This window comes from Aquila chrysaetos, chromosome 13, assembly GCF_900496995.4.
Source record: "Aquila chrysaetos chrysaetos chromosome 13, bAquChr1.4, whole genome shotgun sequence".
Lineage (NCBI taxonomy): Eukaryota > Metazoa > Chordata > Aves > Accipitriformes > Accipitridae > Aquila > Aquila chrysaetos.
Genome location: NC_044016.1, coordinates 8,086,362 through 8,107,011, shown reverse-complemented (window position 1 = coordinate 8,107,011; position 20,650 = coordinate 8,086,362). Strand labels below are relative to the sequence as shown.

At 34.9% G+C, this 20,650-nt stretch overlaps 1 protein-coding gene across 13 annotated transcripts in view; it reads left to right on the top strand.

Moving 5' to 3' along the window:
• MARK1 (microtubule affinity regulating kinase 1) overlaps nucleotides 1-20,650 on the top strand; it is a 60,915-nt gene that overhangs the window by 37,729 nt on the left and 2,536 nt on the right. For 4 of the 13 annotated variants that reach the window (XM_030034600.2, XM_030034602.2, XM_030034596.1 and 1 more), the window contains 10 exons: nucleotides 1,538-1,774; nucleotides 1,864-1,983; nucleotides 6,282-6,381; nucleotides 6,982-7,094; nucleotides 8,428-8,602; nucleotides 9,748-9,941; nucleotides 12,551-12,651; nucleotides 14,843-15,004; nucleotides 15,815-16,069; nucleotides 18,906-18,950. In XM_030034600.2, the coding sequence (XP_029890460.1) occupies nucleotides 1,538-1,774; nucleotides 1,864-1,983; nucleotides 6,282-6,381; nucleotides 6,982-7,094; nucleotides 8,428-8,602; nucleotides 9,748-9,941; nucleotides 12,551-12,651; nucleotides 14,843-15,004; nucleotides 15,815-16,069; nucleotides 18,906-18,950 (1,502 nt within the window). The remainder of the gene's footprint in view (nucleotides 1-1,537; nucleotides 1,775-1,863; nucleotides 1,984-6,281; nucleotides 6,382-6,981; nucleotides 7,095-8,427; nucleotides 8,603-9,747; nucleotides 9,942-12,550; nucleotides 12,652-14,842; nucleotides 15,005-15,814; nucleotides 16,070-18,905; nucleotides 18,951-20,650) is intronic. The other 9 variants (XM_030034606.2, XM_030034603.2, XM_030034598.2 and 6 more) reach the window with 5 other exon arrangements.

The window sequence follows — 20,650 nt, the reverse complement described above, 5'->3', positions numbered from 1 at the left end:
ATGGGGTACTTGGGTAGCAGAGTACTGTTGAACTAGGAGGACTATTGTAATCGCAGAGCAGCTGCGCTGACAGTGATGTTTTCACCACAAGGAAAATGAAGTCTTTGTGCAGTCATGTAGAAGGCTGTCAAATCTGGAAAATATCTCTGTGAGTCTGTCTGCAGGCACATCAGCTGGAACCAGCTGAGATTACAGGTCATGAATTGGGAAAATAAAATATTTTCCAGGATAGTTAGTTTGTAAAAATGGTCTCTCTTTTACTCCTGATAAAGGCTAAATTCTGTTGTGCAGCTATTGGCTTGACGTACTGGTAGTTAGTTGTCTCCTGTTCTGTTCATTGAGTGCAAGTGAAATTATTAAAACATAAAACCAACAAACAAAAGAACCCAAACAAAATCATGTTTACCCTTTTAATCAAAGCAACTAACAAATTGATTGCTGCTTCTCTGATCCTGAACTAAGGCTTTTTTTTTTATTTTCTGGGCTCAATTCTGAGCACAGCATCCTATGAGATGTCTGTGTTTGCTATAAAACTGATTTTTGGCAATTAGGTGAATCCTTTGCTCTGGCTAATGTCAGTCCTCCTGTTGAAAAAATATTCCTGCACTGCTCAGTGCTGCTCCTGTGTTGCTGATATGCAGATCAGGAGTCAGGACCCAGTTAAGTGAGTAAACATTGCCCAGTTCTGCTGCACTCCTTGCACAGTATTGTTGCATTTTGAGAAGTGTACTTTATTTTTTTCCAGTAATGGATTAGTATTTCTCTAACCTTGCTCTTTTAATGTTCTGACCTACCTGTGATACTAAGTATAAGATACTGTTTACTGACTCTCCCAGGTTCCTGAATACTTGCATTTAGGTATATGTGATGCATTGCATTCACATGATGATTGCTGCACAGGCATTAATATTCTTAGATGTATAATACATGTGTTTTTTTAATATTTAGTAGCAGAGTGTTAAACACCTTTGTGTTGTTATTGCTAAAGCAAACTCTAATAATAAAGGAGTGAGTATTTTTTGGTACAGAACGCTAAGATACAGCATGTAGCTTATGCACATAGCTTACATCTTGTAAGCGGAAAAGATCTTCTTTTAAAGTCTTAAATCCCTTCTAAAGTTTACCCCACCAAAGTGGTACATGATGTCTGGGATTAGATTTACGCTCCTTGGCATCAGAAGTTGGCATGAACCTGTCAAAAGCTGAAACTGCTGTTCTGAGATGTCTAGATACTTCAGCCCAAAGCTGAACTAAGTTAGTTCTTCCAGAAAAGAAAATCTTCATAGTTGATTCACTAGCTGACTTTCAACTCTGTTTAGCTGCTTTTAACAGTTATATTTCCCTGAGTAAACATAGTTGATTTTCAATCTTTGTAATGTATTCAGAGGGATTAGTTTCTTTTGTTCTGAAAGATACAGATGGTGAACCATTTTAGAAAAAGAAACATTTTTGCATTTATTGATAAATGATACAGTGTAATATATTGATCTTATTCTGATACATAAATTGTCCTTTTCCTCTTTTATTTTTCTCTTAGGCAGAAAACCTTCTACTTGATGCAGACATGAACATTAAAATTGCAGACTTTGGTTTTAGTAACGAATTTACAGTTGGTAATAAACTGGACACGTTTTGTGGAAGCCCACCTTATGCCGCTCCTGAACTTTTCCAAGGAAAGAAATACGATGGTCCTGAAGTGGATGTGTGGAGCCTTGGGGTGATTTTGTACACTCTAGTAAGCGGATCATTGCCATTTGATGGTCAGAATCTAAAGGTACAGTTATAATATGAAAGCTTGGCTTTTACTGTCTTTAAATCTTCTATGTCATTAGTAGGCTCACCTTTTAAAACTTTATTTTAAAGGAACTGAGGGAGCGAGTACTGAGGGGGAAGTACCGCATTCCATTCTATATGTCCACAGACTGTGAAAATCTACTGAAGAAGCTGCTAGTACTGAATCCAATAAAACGAGGCAGCTTGGAAGTAAGTGGAAAAAAAAAAAATTAATCCATCTTGGAAGAAAGGGGTTTCAGATTAAGAAAGAATAAAATACAATAATTGCTTAAGACTTCTTTATTTTTCATGATAGTTACTTTCTTCCTGTTTTAAGGTCCCAAAAGTCTTGTCAAAAAAAAAAAAAAAAAAAAAACAAAACAAAACAAAAAAACCAAACAAGAAAGGATGAAATGTCCCAGAAACAGTGCAGCTTGAAAATAGAAAGTGTTAATGAATGAAAGTCTAACCTTAATTGCAGCTGACTACAGACTATCATTTAAGAGCATTTCAAAGTGCAAACTGCTCCCGTTTGTTTTGGTCAGATAATGGAGCTAGTTCAAAAATGTGTGGAAAGCAGGACAAGATTGTACATATCTTCTACTTGGAGTTTTTCAGGAAAACAAAAATAACAGCAGACAGTACCATAAGCTTTTTTGACTTAGGTAACCATTTCCAGCATGACTTCTGAAAAAGGACAGATACAAGAAGAATAACTGTGATAGAAAACTATGTGGTTTTTTTGTTTTGTTTTAGTGCCATAATACAGATAAACACTAAGAACTCTTTGAATGATAAGCTAATAATTGCTAGTTAATTCTCTTCAGTCCACTGTTTTCCCCCTTCTGGTAGCTTTGTTTCTGAATAGCTGGAAAATTCAAATATCTAATAATACCTGCTGTGTCCTTCAGCTAAAATCTGTTTTGAGGATTTCTACTGAGTTATGATTTTTATTATTTTTTTTAATTAGTAAATTAGGTTTTCTCTTCATGGGATGCAGAGAATAGCTGTGCATAACTTATAAGGTGTCTAAAAGGTTCAGTGTTTTTAAGGGGATCTTTTGTTCAAGATCGCAGTATCGGCATGTACTTGCTGGATAACTCTGGAGCTGATATTTAACAAATATTTTGTGTAGACTTCACTCTAAATGCTGCTCTGTTCTATTTTGTGAATTATTTAACAAAGAGAAACTTTTTGAAATAACATCTACTTGCCATAGAGATGAAAGTAGAGCAGAAGATAAATAGAATGGTTTTAAAATAGTATTTGCATGAGTTAATCACCAGTGACTTTTGTTTCATCTTTCTGTGCATACTTGTGCAGCAGTGGATGGTGTTCCAGAAAATAAATCCCTTTTAAGCAGCTTTTTATTTGTAGTGGCATGATTTATGCTTCCTGGCATGGATGCTACCTGCGCAAGGAAGCATGCATTTACTGAGCTCTGTCTGCATGCAACTTATTTCAAGCTGATGCTGGTTTGTGACTTGTTTATAAATAGTTTTAACTTGAATAAAATCTGTGCTGAAGAGAATAGTGAATAGTGGCTTCTACTTTACTGATATTCATTAATTATATTGCATTTATTACTGTCTAGAGGACATAATAGTAAGAGCGTAGTCACTTGAAGATGGTGAAAGATTGCCTTTTTTTTTTCCTGTGTCGTGATAAGTTTTAGGAAAATAGATTTTCCTTTTATTGAACTTCCCTCTGGATTTTCAGCAGTTTCTCTTCAGATCTAATTTCACTTTCATTCTAGATATTGTAGCGTTATCTAGTTCTTAAAAAATTCCTTCCTGTCCTTGGGGAGAGGTGTTGAATAACAGCCTCGCTGGAACAGCATAGTTGTCAGATTGTATGGAAAAGAGCGAGTACATGTTATGTGTGATGGGGTGGGGGGGGACACGTGTCTTGTGCCAGTATGAAAATACTGGTGATAATGGGCATTGATCAGTATGCTAATCTAAGGGAGAGACACATCACAAATTTTTTTAAAATTAATGTTCCTGAAATCACATGTTTGTCAAATTAGAAAGCTATGGTACATGGTTTGAAAAGAAATTACTATTTCTTCCATCTGAGCACTTCTAAAAATACATATTTAGAATGAAAGTATATATTTATTAGAAGTTTCTAAAAGTGGAAAGACAATGTCATCTTGGGTAGGGAGGATTTTTATTTGCGCTTTGTCTTTTAATTATTTGCTTAGTCCCAGCCATATACCCGCTCAGTTCCCATGCATGTTTTTCCCAGACAATCCAATAGAATGTTTGTCAGTGACATTAGCATCAAAGCTGAGACTGACACAGGATCAGCACTGTATAGGTTAGGCTTAGCACTTTTCCTCTGGTAAGGACCAGGCAAATTTTTATTAAAATGGCTCATTTAGACTTTTTCACAGTTGCAACAGAGAGAAAATATTTTAGAAGCAAGAGAATGTTGTTGTAAAATAGTAAATCTTTGCAGGAAGAGATGGGAAAAATGCATTGTCAGGAAATATGTGGATCTCTCTTAACCATTAGGATTTCAGCAAAGTCTTTCTCCCCACCCCCCAGTCTTCAATTCTTTGCAAAGCAACAGTATGTGAGATTCCCACAGAGCAGATTTATGCTTATAAAGAGTAATAAAGCAAATAATTTTGAGACAGACAGGTCTTGATCCAGGCCAGATTTTTATTAGATAGTTTTCCTGAAAATTGAGGGGCACCTCATCAGTAATACCTAGCTTGTTGAAATTCAGTTTGGGTTATCTTTAAGAAATATTATTTGGGTCAGATGTTTAAATACCCTGATCAAGGCTGCTGCTTTTTAATCAGCTGACTGGAAGCCCAGCTGAACTTACACAGATGTAATATTGATCCTGGAATTGGATCATTTGTGTCACTTCAAAATGCTTGATGGTAAGAGCCTGTTTTAAGAGTTGTACAATAACTCAGTATGCCTATGAGATCATGTATTTAAAAGACAGAAGCTAGCAAAAGTTTAAATATTTAACAGATGGAAACCTAGAGCAGATTACATTGAACTGTAGATCCACCTACTGAAGAGACATGAAAAACTGTAAGTGGGAATTGTTGGGTTTGCCTGTTAATTCAAGAAGAATCAAGAAAGGGAGGTAGGATTTGAGCACTGTGATTCCTGTCATCCAAACACCTCATCATGCTTAAACTTTAGATTTAATTAACAGTATCTTTAAAAAATTGTAATTGTAGATATTGCATAGTACTCTTTGGGGAGTCTATCATGTTATTGCAAGGCTACAAATACATAACCAAAGTCTGTTTTCAAATAGACTCATGCTTTGTGTGCCAGAAATGCAGTATAGCAATACGTGTTCACAATCCCTTCCCCTTTATCCCCCCTCAAAAGCTAAAAAAATCAATTCTGTGGCAGAACTTGGAACAAATCTTTAAGTCTTATTGTCAGCAAAACGTTATCTGGCCAAAGTTGTATCAGTACAAAGTTCTGTATTGTTCTTGTAAGGATACAGCTACTTGGGTCTGTAATTTGGCAGCAGCACTACATACAAAGAATTTGGTTATATCAGTGGAAAATTGAGTCTCTTGCTCTTTGTGAGAAATAACTTAATTTGGTGTTTTCAAGGCATATTTGGAGGCTGTGGGAAACTTGACTTGCTGGCACTTGTTTCACTCTTCTGTCAATCTAGTGAGCGATATTAGCATCTGTCCGTAAAGAGGCATGTGTGCCTGTTGCTGTAGGAAGGAAAATGTTTTTAGCTGTTTTAAAAAAGATGAATATGTCCTTAGGGAGAAATTGTGGTGGTGGTTAGGGATTCCAGCTGATCAATCTTGCAGGCATATAAAAGATCTAGGCTGCAGCAGAAGGAAATTTTCCAAAGAATGCAGGAGAAATTTTTAAAGTAAATATCTGCATGGCATAGAGAGAGTTAAGAGGCATTTCTCCCTCCAGCCAAACTGTGAACGTATTTAGGTCAAGTGCAGTGAGAAGATCCATAGGAAAAAATGACCACTTGGCATCACAATCTTGAAACAAATGACTGTAGGAAGCATCGGCATGCTCCTGAAATATTCCTTAGTTTTTAAACGCTTCCTTTGTTCTTATTTGAAGGGGTCATTTATTGTGATGAAGTTGGTATTGCAGTAACATCTAGAGATCTTAACCAAGTTTAGGGCATGAGTGTCAGGCACTTGGCAAGATGAGATTAAGAGACGGTGGAAGTGAAGGATACAAAATGAAAGATTTTTGTGTGTTGGAACTGCAGTTTTTTTTCTTTCAGTAGTTTTTGTCATATTTTTGGTGTTGGGGGAGTTGTATTGTAAAGGGTAGATAGTGGGGGGGGTGAACTAATGGAAACAAAAGGATATGAAAGATAAAAGAAGAAACTCTAAGATGTGAGGGGAAGATGTGTGAGGGAAAGAGCAGCATTCAGATTATTATGAATTTTAAGTTGTTTTTCCCCAGCCCAGCTAGCACAGATTTAATCGGGTATGGTAAATGGCATATTGACCTAAGGCTCATTTCTTTTCTTAGCAAATTATGAAGGATCGGTGGATGAATGTTGGCCATGAAGAAGAAGAACTAAAGCCATATACTGAGCCTGAACCAGATTTCAATGACACCAAGAGAATAGGTAAGACTTCTACAAGGATATTGCATCTGATGCACATAGGCAATTTTATCTTGTAAGTCAAACTAAACTCTTTTACCAAATTTGAGATACAATCTCATCATACAAGTAAAATGTTTTCTTTTTATTTAAATGAGAAATTTCATTACAATGTCCTCCTTATAACTACTGCTGTGACTTCACTGAGCTGATGTGAATCTCTACAAGCACAGCAAAAGACAAGTAAGATTACAGAATTCAACAAGCAGAAGGAAACTTTTTTTTTGAGGACAATGATTTTTATCCACCGTGGTTGGAGAAAGATACTCTGTTGGCCCTGTAGCTATTCATGCTTTCTATTTGCCAGTGTTTTATTTGGTTGTTGAGTAACATTTAATGTTGAGCTATGTTGAATAACATAGCTGAGAGTTTTCGAGAAGAAAATAACAATGAAAGAGGGGAGTTATAGCCTTTTTGATTTTGCACAGCAAAGATTATGCTGGTTGAGTTGAATCCTAGTTACCTGTTAAATTATAAGGATTTTTTTCTGTTGTTATTGTTCTTAAGTTGTCAGTAAACCCAAGTACTTATTCTGCTAATGTATCTAGCTGTTTTTACTTCTAGACATTATGGTCACAATGGGCTTTTCAAGAGAAGAAATCCATGAGTCTTTAGTAAACCAAAAGTACGATGAAGTCATGGCTACTTACCTGCTTCTAGGTAGAAAACCACCTGAAGTAAGTGCTACCTAACTTACATCTTCTCTTTTGGCCTTTATATCTGGCTGGGTTGAATATTCTGGCTGTTGATGTTCTTATGAACTATTTTGTAACATCTTTTAAAAAAAAATTGTGATAGATAACTTATTAATATCTTTCCCTTTTCATATCTTCTTGCATATCTTGTTAGTTCCCATATGAAGAAATAGATTGAATGTAGTATCTTCACATTTGCTTGTAAATATGTTTAATTGCTTTTTAAAAAAGCTTGCTGTTAATCTGAAGTGGCATGACTTCTAAGTGCTGAGTCTTCTTCCTGTCATGTGTTTACAGTTAAAATCTTAAATAGTTAATTTGACTAGAGCAATTATTCTTCTAACTACTAAGATGTGGCATCCTTTATTTCTCAGAAATGTACTCATGCTTTCTCACTCATATACTATATTATAGTATATTTTATTATTTAATAAATAATTGCATCGTAGCATTAATAAATTTGTGATAGAAAATCTTTTGACTGTTTTGTAATTAGAGGGATCTGTAGATCTTTTGGGACCATGGGGATTTTTGAGAAATCAAGCTGAGACCAAGGCTTGCTTTTTGAAGGAGGTTTTTTGTTTGGTTTTTTTTTTTTTTTTTTTTTTTTTTTTTTTTTGTTTTTTTCCCTGCTGCTTCATTGGCCTTCCTTCATTTCCAAGATAATGTAGATCTAATATATGCATCTTTAAGTGCATTTTCCCACAACATCTCTGAACCAGTGTTCCCTTGTGATGGCAGAGCATGGAGGGAATCTGTCTAAATGATTTTGATTCAAACTGCTTGGAAGAGGGTATTTGTCTTTTCCACTGCTCTTACTTACAACTTAGGCTTCTTAGATACCAACAAACCAGTGGCTGAGTTACATACCTTATAAAGGTATGTTGAAGGCGATAAAGAATCTTTGAATCAGTAGTACTTGTTTTTTTTATCCCTTCTGACTCAATCTGATGCATTTTGAAATTGTTCTGAAGCTAAAAATGCTCTTTAAGCTTAAAAAAAAAAAAAAAAAAAAAAAAGCCAGGGGAGCCATTCTTTGGCTTTGGTTTTAAGATAGCACAGTTTTTGTTACTGTCAAGATTCTTCTAATTTTATTTTGAGCATTCATTAACTTCTTAGCTTTAGCTGTGTATTTTTAAAGCACATTAAACACAGATGAAGTGATAAAGTTAATCTTGAAGAAAATTAAACTCTGGATACAATTTTAAATTTAAAAATAAATGCCTGTGATTGGAACTCTTCACTTTATTTATGCCATAAAAGTACCAATAATATTGGATTTTGTTTATGCTTTGAAAAACTGTTTTTCTTGTAGTTTGAAGGAGGTGAGTCCTTGTCCAGCAGCAACTTGGGTCAAAGGTCTCGTCCTAGCAGCGACCTCAACAACAGTTCTGTGCAGTCTCCTGCTCACCTGAAGGTCCAACGGAGTATATCAACGAATCAGAAACAGCGGCGGTTCAGTGATCATGGTGGGGATGACATTCCAACAAGTAAAGTAACATACACAATTTAAGTCTGAATGTGCAGTGTTTTGCGAACCTGGCAGGTCCACCACTCTGTGCATTTGTTGTGTATCTCATTGTGCTCCGCTGTGATGCTTTTATTTGTATGAACGCTTCTATGGTAAATCTGGGTCAATGTAATTTACTGATTTAATTTTTTTGAACTTGTTACTTGGTTGACTCACTAAATAAGAGCTTGAGGATGTTTCCTGTTTAGGAAGTAATGGCAAAATGTTGGTCTGGATAAACTCAAAGGCAGCAAACCATTACGTTCATCACTACATTTGGAGTTGGGGCCAAATTGTTTGTTTCCAAGAGACAACAATTTTACCAAGTATTCAGGAAACATTTTCAGGTGAAAGTGATTACATCAAAAAGGAATGCATATTTAAAACTTTAAATGAAAGGTGATTTTTTTTTTTTTCCTGGAGAACTATTAAATTACTAGAAATATTTGTAAAATGTTTGGCACTTTGCCTAATTTACATTGTTATTTCTAATTTTTTTCCCCATTTTTTTTTTACTATTTTACTCTGTGTTAGTGTGGTGATGGTGGTGTTCAAAAAAAGTAACCAATATTGTGAAGATCATCAGCTGATGTGATTTTATTTCAAGGGAATGTAAAATTGTACTGATGGAGGTTTTGCCCCAAAGCATTTTAAAGAATGATGAGGGGGAAAGAATTGTAATTTTTCCAAGTATAAACATGCTTTTAAACAAAGTAGTTCTAGGGTTTTCAGGGGAACAGGATTTTTTATAGTGTTCAGAGGAAAAGATATGTGGCAAAAAGTACCAAAAAAAACCAATTTGAAAAGTATCCTCTAATTCCTTTTTTAATAATATTGCACAAATTGCATGGGTTTAAAATGAGAATTAAAATACTCTTCTATGTTTTACATATTGATGTGAAATGGGAACTCATTCTGAACTGCAAATAGGTAATGAAGACAGAGTGGGTAAAAAGAATACAGCCTGTCAAAGCTCAGTTTAATAGGTTGGTATATGTGCTGAGTTTGTAGTCATAGTTGTTCAAATGCTTTTTTTGGACTCGGGAATTATATTTAGACTATTTTGGCCAAGAAAAATGCAGTGATTATTTTTAGATATTTATTAATACTGTTTTTATTTGGCAGTTGGTCCCTCAATTCCTCCTGCTGTGTCATACACAAAAAGGGCTCAGGCAAATAGTGTGGAAAGTGAACAGAAAGAAGACTGGGACAAGGATGTCTCACGCAAACTTAGCAGCACTACAGTGGGATCCAAAGGAGAGATGGCTGCAAGTCCACTTGTGGGTCCAGAAAGAAAGAAATCAACTACAGTTCCCAGTGTGAGTGTGTGTGCTTTTGGCTTGTTGTATTTATTTTTCCCTATTTAAACAAAATCTGCAGTATAAGGTTACTATAGACATAATGGTTACTGAATAAGCCACTAAGTCTATTTCTGGTAACTTTTGCTGGCAGACAGAAATAGACTACAGTGGATGTCTTTTAAAATAAACCTTTCCCTTCCCCCACAACTTTACTTTTTCTAACACTAATATAACAGTAAGCACGAGAATGTCTGCACTTGAGCAAACTGATGATCTGTCAAGACAAATAGTGGATATTTAGGGAAAGAACATAAGAACAGAGCCAATACAGAGTGCTCTTTTTCTGGTTTCTAATGCTTGTGTATCTACAAGGAAGTCAAGGGACTTCCTCAATGAGAGATTTCATCTGAATAATCCTACGTAATATCCCTCATGAACTTTTTCTCTGTAAATTTGTCTGTTTAGCTTTCTGAAACCACTTCGTTTTGGACTTCAGAAAGCGGGTGAGGTGAGGGAGAACAACCCACTTGTTCCCTGGTGTGTGCACCTGTTGATGTTATGAATTACAACCTGGTTCTTGTATTAAGAAATTATTAATTTGCTAGCTCTTCTGTTATGATATCATTCATAGCTTTGTAAACCACTATCATATTACTGCCTCAGACACCTTTGTTCCAAATAAGAGAGTCTGTCTCTCCTAATGTGAAAGCATCTGTTTTGCCGTGTAGAAGTTCCATGCACAGTAGAATTGGTGTTTAGGATACACAAAGAAAAAATATTGCATAGTGTTTAAACAGCTACGTAAGAGCAAGAGTTAATGTGAAGAAAAAAAAAAGAAATATGCATGAATCATAATTTTAAGATTCAAGTACACTTTTTGCTATTTCAGGGACATGCTGTAGTAAATACAAAAATTCTGGCCATCTTTTAGTACAGTAGATGGGCAGCAGAATTTTCATTGTCCTTTGGGATTCTATGTGTTTGGATATTCTGGGATGATGATAAGCATTTCTGCTAGTATTCTCTTTAAACAAAATAAATGCTGAAGTTCATTTAACTCTTAATGTTCTGCAGGCTGTGTCTGCAATACATCCACAGATGCTTTAAACATTTTTTTTTAGATTTTACATAGAGTTTCTTCCCCCCCACAAAGAGTCTATGAAGTTACGGCTGTGTGGATTGCATGCAGGAACTTTGAGTCTTCTAAGATTAGATTTCATATCTGAGCTTTCCCAAAACTATATTGCCCCAAAGCTGATTACAGTCATGTATGGTACAAGCCAATATGTCAACAGCATTTCTCTGCTTTGTGAGAACTGATTAAATGGAGTATCTTTGCTATGAAAAATGAGAAATTTATTTACTTGCTAATGGCAACTTCAGTATTTGTACATTTTTAGCTCTGTTACTATTTTGGGGACTTTGTGATGGGCACGATTAAGGAATAGTGGTGTCTGATATTGCAACAGTAGTTAAGGTTGAGCAGCTTACACAAAAAAAATGAATTTGTTTTTTAAAACTCAAACATTTAAAATGAACAAAGCTAATGTGGATAATGTTAAAGTACTTTTATGTAACTTTGAGGGTGATACGATGTTAGGGAAGGCAGGATTTCTTAAAAACATATTTATCACCTTCATCATCATATTAGTCTAATTTAGGAGAGTTTAATTTCAGAAACAGTTACTGCAGTTGTTAATCTCCCTTACGAATTGGCTTTGAAGCAGTTTATTCAGTAGTCTCTGTGGGGTGATACTAATGCTGAAAAACTGTAGATGAGGGAGAACTAAACACACAGTAAATCTTGCAGAGTTCATGATGTCCTGCAGTACCCAAGTTTAGTATATCTGAAATCTTTTGCAAGCATGCATCAGTATGGAATGTTAGCACTTTGCAAACCTCTCCCACCCCAAATTCAATATGTACTGTATTAAAAACTGAGAATTGTATGTCATATACTGAAAGTAAGTCTTCAGCAGCTAATCTGTGCATGGCAGGGGGAGGAGGAGAATGTAGGTATTTTATGAAGTGTGTGCAAACTGAAATTAGTAACAGAAGGAGAGTCCCATCAGTATTTGTTGCTACAAGACCTTTTTGCCATGTTATCTGCATCATAATTTCTGGGTCGACTGACACACATAGATAATATTTTCATTTTTTTCTTGAAAACTCTTTTGACAGGGGGCAACAAACTGTAAGGCTGGAGCTCTAGTTGGCAACTTAATCTGCACAGGGAAGCCTGTCAGCCAGCCAGAGAGATGTGTTCTCTGCAATTCTAGTTTGTTCCTTTTATCCCAGAGACAAATAATTCAGTAACATAGTATGTGGGAATTGGATAATACTACTTAGTAAAGCAAGTGTCAGCAAAATTAAATTTCTCTGCGTTTTCTTTTAACATACTCTCAAAGGTACAGTAATAAGATGGTGAATGAGCTATTGGAAAAAATAGCTGATGATATAAATTATTTGTGTCAACAGATTAACTTAGTACATTTGAAGACATTAAGAATATACATCAACGGCTGAAACTCTTATTTTGATTTGCTTCCAATGCTTACATTTTTGTACAACATAACATACAGTAGAAGAAAGTATTTAATTTAATTTTAGTCCTAATTTTATTCTAGAATAATGTATTTTCTGGTAGTGGAATGACAAGGAGGAATACTTACGTTTGTGAACGTTCTTCAGATCGCTATTCTGCAATACAGAATGGGAAGGACAACAGGTATTCTTCAACTTTTCTTGCTTATAAATTTGGGTACAAAAACTGAGGCATGGAAAAGCAGCAGGTTATGCAATTAATCAATACCATTATGAAGCATGGTGTGAAATACATAAAGTCCAACTGTGTGTTTTCATCTCATCTTCCACCACAGTTTCTATGTTTCTGATGAAGTTTATAACTAAATGTGTAGATCTGCCTTTGCCTTTTTTTATGGAATCACATTTATTACCAGGGGTTGTCTTCCAACACAGAGTGAAGTAAGTATGCTTACAACTAAGTAGGCAAGTCTGCTGGAGACCGTCAGATGGATCACCCTAACAGTGATCCTTTTTCATTTCTTCTGGTAATCACTCAAAAAGTTGAAATTGTTAAGACTTGACAATCGTTTTCGATATCATTTTTTGGCCTAAATAATATTTTAGTAGTGATGGTAACCAATTTGTATCTGTATGTGGGATGGTAATTACACTCCTTTTAGTATGTTTTGTTAAATACTATTGTATTTAACACTGCCACAATTACTGGTTTTTAAAATATGTTCTCTGTTCATCCTTGGTGTTAACCCCTGTACCTGACTGAGAAATAAAACATTGGCTTTAATGGAGAGTAATAAAAACTTCCTTTTTTTAGTTTGAAGTAATAGATCTTATTCTGGTGGGTTTTGGGGGTTTTTTTGGGTTTTTTTTGTTTTGTTTTTTAAAGCTATTTAAATAAAAAAGTTTCGGTAAAATGAACCAAAAAATCCCTAGCATGAAATAACATAATCTAGTAAACTAGTTTGGTTTTGTTTTCTGTCTTAGTGTTTGAATTTTTTAATGATGCATTTAATTTTGGAAATAGGAAAAGTATAGAGCTGTTGATATATACTAAAATGATGAGCTATGGAACATGTAAAGTGCAGCTATTTAAAGTGCTTTAAGGAGGTAATTTCAAATTATTAGATGGGTGCTTTCAAAAGTGTCTTTCCAAATTTTTGTGTATAGTTTAAAATATTTGAACAAAGTTTGTAACAGTCCTTTTTTAAAAAGAAAGAAGATAACATACGTTTTTTAGATTTAGCGTTAAAATATATATACTAAAATAATTTTTCTGATAACGCAAAGATTGATAAAGTTTTTATTTCAATAGATTTAATACCAAGACCACTATAATGAGAATTATATTTTATTTCAAAGTTTTTCATTTTACAGTTTATATTTAAATTTTTTTCTATAGTATTGAAAAGACAGATGATTCTTAATCCCTGTTCCTTTCATGAATGCGATGAATATGCTCAGCTCTTTGAGTGTATTCTGAAAAATGAAGGAGAACAATTTTCTTTTGAGTTGTATATTTGCCTTTCCTACAATATATTGTGTTACAGCTGAATTTGGATTTGGTGTAGCTGAACATCTTGTGTCATTGGATTATTCATCCAAAATTTTTACCTCTTTGCTACAAATATTATTTAGCTTTGGGACTGTTGTTGCTAATACATTATTAATGCAATTTTGTTTATGCTTGTAGAGGCAAAGCTGTAGTTTGGCTTAAGTCATTTGACTTTTGTTTTAAAAATTAATAACACAATTGTTTTGCCGCTGCTTTCATTTTCTTCCTCGCCACTTAGGCAAAGCAGAAATAAAAGTACCAGTAGAAGGAACTATATTTTGAAATGGTTGGCTCAGCGTAGCAGTTGCTGGGATAGTCCAGAGGAGGTGCTTTAAAAACACAGTCACTTCCAAGTGATAATATGACAGCAGTTCCAAATGTTTCAAATCTTAGGTGTTTGAGTTTTGTGAAGCGAATGCCCTTATTTTCAGTTAAAAGGAGTTTCTATTTAATCAATCTATTTGTCTTCTGCAAATTTCTTTTTCAGTATTTTTTACTATTTCCATGTATTCTTTGTAGTCTTTCTTCACTCGTTTGAATAATGTGTGTATAAGCTTTAATCTTGGGAGGAATGAAAAGGCCTAATTTCACATATGGTGATTTGATTTATGGATGAACATAATATTCTCAGAATTCTGTATCCTTTACTTTAGCTGACTAAGGCAGCCCAGTCACTCAGTCTTCTGGTTATTTAAACAGCACTTGCTATGTTCTAAAAGAAAAAATTAGTTGTTATTCCACCTGTTTTCTATGGGGTTTTGCACTAACCTCTCTCTTCCCTTTTCATTTGTCTGTCCCTCCTGCCTTGCTGTCATGGTAAAAGCCTAACAGAAATGTCTGCGAGTAGCACATCTTCTGCAGGCTCTGCAGTAGCTTCTGCTGTATCAACACGGCCTCGACATCAAAAGTCTATGTCTGCCTCTGGTCATCCTATAAAAGTTACACTGCCAACCATCAAAGATGGCACTGAAGCTTACCGACCAAGGTAACAAATTGATTATTATTTCTTTAATGCTGTGCACTTTAAAAATGTTGTTCAGTTCACGATATACTTCAATATGTTTGTAAGCTATTCAAAACTGTCATGTTGCATTCTGTTTCAAAACAGTAGCTTACTCAAGTAGTGTGGGTATTACAGATGATTGAAGCCTGATTTTGTTCATCACACATGTTTGCATACAGTTAAAGAAGTTCCTTGACTGCCTCCCTCTGGAAGCTTCTGGAAAACTTAAGTAGTTAAAAATTTAACTAATTTAGTCAGGACTGTTCAACACTGGCCACCATAAATTCAAATGAAATACTGAAATGTTAACCTCTTGATTTTGTAGATTGCTAGGCTCATTTCTGTCTAAAAGCACCATAGTATAGTTGCTCTTGCTATTAAATGCCCAAATAGCTTTATACATGTATTTGTGCCAGATAATTACTTAAGAAGTATCTGTTAAGTTTTTGGAGTGCTTGTGTGTTAAAGGTTTTGATGAACATATTTTTCCGGAAGAGGGCTGGGAACACTTTCAGATCTTACTACAGACTTTTCTACCTTTTTCCTTTGTCCTGTTATCTGTGTATACTTTTTTTAACTGCTCTTAATACTTGAGATAATTTGATTTTACAATGAAAATCTCTCTTGATTATTTCTAAGTAAGAATCATAGAAGCAAATCAGTAGCAGATTCAGGTTTTAAAAAAAAAAAAAAATCAAGAGCGGGGTTTTTTTCCTATCTTTGAAAAATGGTTGTCGTGTAGGAGGGTTTCTAGCATAGTCTTTCTCTTTATTTATGCTTCTGTTTTCCCAGCAGTGCAACTCAAAGAGTGCCTGCTGCTTCCCCGTCTGCTCATAGTATTAGCACTACCACTCCAGACCGAACCCGCTTTCCTCGGGGGAGTTCAAGTCGAAGCACTTTCCATGGTGAGCAGCTAAGGGAGCGGCGTAATGCCACTTACAATGGACCGCCCGCCTCACCATCACATGAAACCGGTGCTTTTGCACATGCTAGAAGAGGGACATCAACTGGTATAATAAGCAAGATAACTTCCAAGTTTGTTCGCAGGTTAGTACCTCGATTTTTAAGAGAAAAAAAAAAAAAAAAAAGCCCAGCCTATAACTAGGGCCATAATTGCGAAGTCATTGAGAATTTCCAGTAAATGTAAATTTAGTTAGAATGCTGCTTGTTTTGTGTGTTTCTTCCAGAACCTGCCTTGTTTTACTTCTCTGTGTATATTGTAACCATTATGTTTCACCAGCTATTCTGCTTCTTTATCTTAAAGGAGCAAGAGAACACTACTCAAAAGGTTTTTTTGCTCATGTTTTACAGCTAAAATACAAAGATGCTACAATTAAGTTAAGTTCATTTGATTTTAAATACTGAAAGCAGTGACTTAAAAATGAGTCATTATTTAATGTTAACAACATTTTACTTTTTTAACTGGGTGCAGTTTGTTGCAAGGGCTAGATTTACAATTATTGCTGTGCTTAGAGGGAATGGGTATTAACAAATTATTTCAGGGAATTCTAAAATTTGTGAATAAATGAGAAGCTTAGAAGTGGGCAGAAGTCTGGATGTCTGGAAATACTAATATTTCAGTATCCTGCAGCCTCTCATATCATGTTACCAGATTCTTCAAACATAAGTTCAGGATTCTGAAAGAAGAAAAAACACACATCCTGGATCTGCGTTCACTCCTGTGATGATGCTAACAGTAACAATACTGTGAGGAGAGGTGCTGGGAAAGACTTTTTCAAATACACTCTTTAATATCAAGTGACTGTTGACTTAGCAGTCACAATAGTTTTCCCAAAAGGGGACTTAGTTTTCAGTTTGCCTCTTTCTAATGGTGATATACGTATAATTCTTAAGCCTACTTATGGATGTGTCCATACTGCATTATTGTCAGTTTTACAGAATTATATCTTGGAAACCTCTATTTTCTTTGCAGAATCATGCTGTTATGTACTGGATTCTATCATTTATGTGTTAAAAAAAAAAAAGATAAATTCAAAGCTAGTTTAAGCTAGTAGTTGCAAATCTGTAAGTAAAATATCATTGTGTAAGGTGATATTACAAGGGAAAAGAAGAGAGAAAACTAGAAATGCAGTGATGTTCCTCATGAAATTGATTTAACCTGGTGAGCTGATAGTGCATCAGTGTGTGTCTAAGTAATACCTCCTATGATGACCTAAAAAAAAAAAAAAGTATATGAATGATTTTCTTTTTTCAGAAACCTGAAGATACAGGACTATGATCCTCCGTTATTGGGATCTCCAGCACATACATAGTTGGGGGGAGAGAGTTTGTTCTCTGTTTTCTAAAAAGGAAAAAAAAAAGTTACAGCGAAGTTAGTCAACTGTGTTTTCAGTGTAGATTTCCAAATGGGAAGAAAGGTATTTTCTGCTAAGTAACTAACCAATTTCAAGAGCACAGGCTGTTGTTTTGCATTATAGCTCATTGTTATTTCAAGGAATGGTATCTTGAATTTTTTTGAAGTCAGATCAAAGAATTAATATTGCCATTATGTTAAACTACAATATTAAAATAATATTGTAAACTATGCATTTAGAATTAAGATATTATAAATTGATGTATTTTAAAATGATCTTTTCTATAGAACACTTTTATACAATTTCCTATTGTGTTTTATACTGCTAGAAATATATTTTCCTATAATGAAGGCCTTGTAGGGTTTTTGTTTATTTTGTTGCTGGTGGGGTTTTTTTGTTGGTGTTTGGGGTTTTTTGTTGGTTTTTGGTTTTGTTTTTTTGGTTTTGTTTTTTTTTTTTTTTTTAACTTTGGGTTGTTTGAGACTTCTAGTGCCTGGGTTTACATGCGTGGAGATTCGGCGGGGGGTTTGCTGTGCTTTTAGCTGGATCACATAACTGCATGCCTTTTAACTTCTGTACTGTTCAGGAAATAATGGTTTAAAGAATACTTTGATTAGAAAGTGTCATGAAAGACTTTTTTTGCTATCTTTTGGCAAAGGTAAATGTCTTTTCTGGTAAGTATATAAAATAAATGCATAATGACTACGCTTAATGAATAGGGTATTGGAAGTATTTCATATCAATGGTTTATGTTGAATGATACTTCTCTGATGTTAGTTACTAAAGTATTTGTGTTTTGAAGGTATTAATTAGCTAATTGAAATTTGGTGCTAAAATGTTTGTACAGCAGCACTAGGAACGTACATAAGTGGCTTATACAATCTATGGATATTTTTCAAGCTGCTTCAGACTAAAAAGGCATAATATAAAACTGTTCCTTGGTAAAGCACACCTCTAATTCAACATGATAAGAAGATATGTTTAAGCTCAAGCTCACCGGTAATCTTACTGAAGTCAATGTAACAGCTGATTTGCTTAAAGTTAAGCAGACGTTGAAGTAACCTTTCTGAACTGGGCTCCAAACATTTGGTCTCAGAAACTCTTAGGCACGTCCTGTCTTTAATTACTTGAGTGTGCTTAAGCATGGGCATGTACCTAAGTGGTTTCAGGACTGAGGTCTAAAGGCCTGGCCCAGAAGGGTGCAGAGTGGAGCCTTCCTGGACCACCTTGATCGACTGCTCCTTTGTGCTTGCTGGAATTACATGTGGCCGTTGCTCTGTCTGCAGTAGGTTGAGAACAAAGTGTTAATTTTACCATCAGTTTAGAAAAAATTAAACAATTACATGTCAGAGCTGAAAGAAGTTAAGGTACCATAAAGGGAAACTAAAATTACAGCTGTGAAAAAATACTATTAAACAGTATTAGGCTTGACATTATTATACTGATTTTTTTTTTTTATTTATTATTTTTTTTGTTCAGTAGCTATTTAACGTTGTTCTAGATGTAGGTTTTCTTAACTTTTATTTTTCACCTTTATCATTGAATCTCAACCTTAACTTTGTTTTGAGGGATCCAAGTGAAGGCGAAGCCAGTGGCAGAACTGACACCTCAAGGTGAGGAGCCACTATTAATACTTCGCTCCTAGGTCTTTCGCATCAAGGTTTAAGTGATTTCTTAAAGATTTTTAATCAGGATGTAAAATAGAATAGTGCTTAAGTAATCTGCATTTCAAAAATGTTTTTTATTTGGGGGGAGGGGGTTTTGGTGAGGTCCTTTATTCCTCATTTTTGCTTTCTTGCGAAGTATTTAATATAAAACTTTATTTAAGCATATTCCTTTGAATAATAAAGCCCCCTGTAGGAGTTAACCAGTCATTTAGGCACTTAAAATCATGTTTTGGCTTACAAATCTTTAATGGTGTTTACTTTTGGTTTCAGTGGAAAATGTAGTATACTTTGTGTGTGTCTGTGTGTATATATGTATATATTAAATTATTACTATAGCTACATACTGTGTTCATTACTAAAGCTGCTGTTTGCCAGAAGTAAACACCTTATAGTCCCTGAGAAATGAATGTCACTTTGCGCTGAGAAATAAAGTGACATTCAGACAAAAAGGGTGGTGACTGCTAAATACTGAATTTGTATGGCAACCAATGTATACAGATCTATAGATGCTTTGTTAGTAATAAAGCATTCCTTCATATGCTCATTTTCCAGTATATCTGCTCTTTTGCCATGTTTCAGCATTTGGTTCTGCATATTTGGTGTGCTTAGCACAGTGCATAATTTTTTATTTTTATGCTCTCTAATGAACAGGCATTGTAGTTTGCATTCTAAACTGGTCACTTATGGAAAGTATCGACTTAGTTTTCAAAACAGAAAGCCTTTATTTAAAAAAAAAAAAAAAGCAGCACATTCTTAACAGGATACATTGTATAATACACAATGCATTTTATCTACATTAGCCCTTTTCAATTCAAAGTCTATTAGCTGTCGAATTCATGATGTGGAAAGGGAAAAGAGATTAATCAAATGTTCAAATGAAATGAAGTGTGAAGTTGCTTTCAGCTCTTGCTTTCATTCTCTAGCTTCCTCTACTTTTTGTCATCCTACAGTGTCTGTTTTGGGCTAAAAGTCGTTTGGGATCTTATCCCTGCCATGCTCTATCCCTTAATATCGATGTGGTTCTCTGGGGATCACACTGAAAGTTAAATTAAAATACTTGTTTTGACTCCTCTCTGAATAGCGACAGTTTATAGACTATCAAAATGAGAACAGCACCTTTCCCCAGTGATGGATGGGGAGGTATCGGGCATCTTAAGTACCTGGGACAAGAACAGAAATAGTTGGCTGTGGAATTACTTTAATTAGTGCTGTTTCTCAAAATGCTTTCTACAATGGAATAAGTAATCTATTCAGTAAGGAAGCATCAGAGTAAGAACATTCATTGGAAAGTACTCCCTTGAAATTTTGTCCAAGTCATTGCATCAGCTAAAATACTTTGCGTCTACATGTCAGTGTTTCTTCTGTGAAAACGCTGCTGGCTGTGTACTCAACTGGTTGACAAACCAGCAGTTTAGAACCAAATTGGAGCACAAAATTCTGCTTCATCAGTTAAAATAAAGCCCGTTATTATAGGGTCTTTTTACACAGAGAGAGGTCAAAAATAAATAATAAATTCAAAAGGGGGGAAAGGCAGAAAAGAGGGGAGGGAATTAACTGAAGACTTGTGAATCACAGGGTGGGATTTCTTCCTCTGCTGCTTTTACAGTATGATTTATGCTTCAGGATTGTGTCCCTCAACTTCAGTT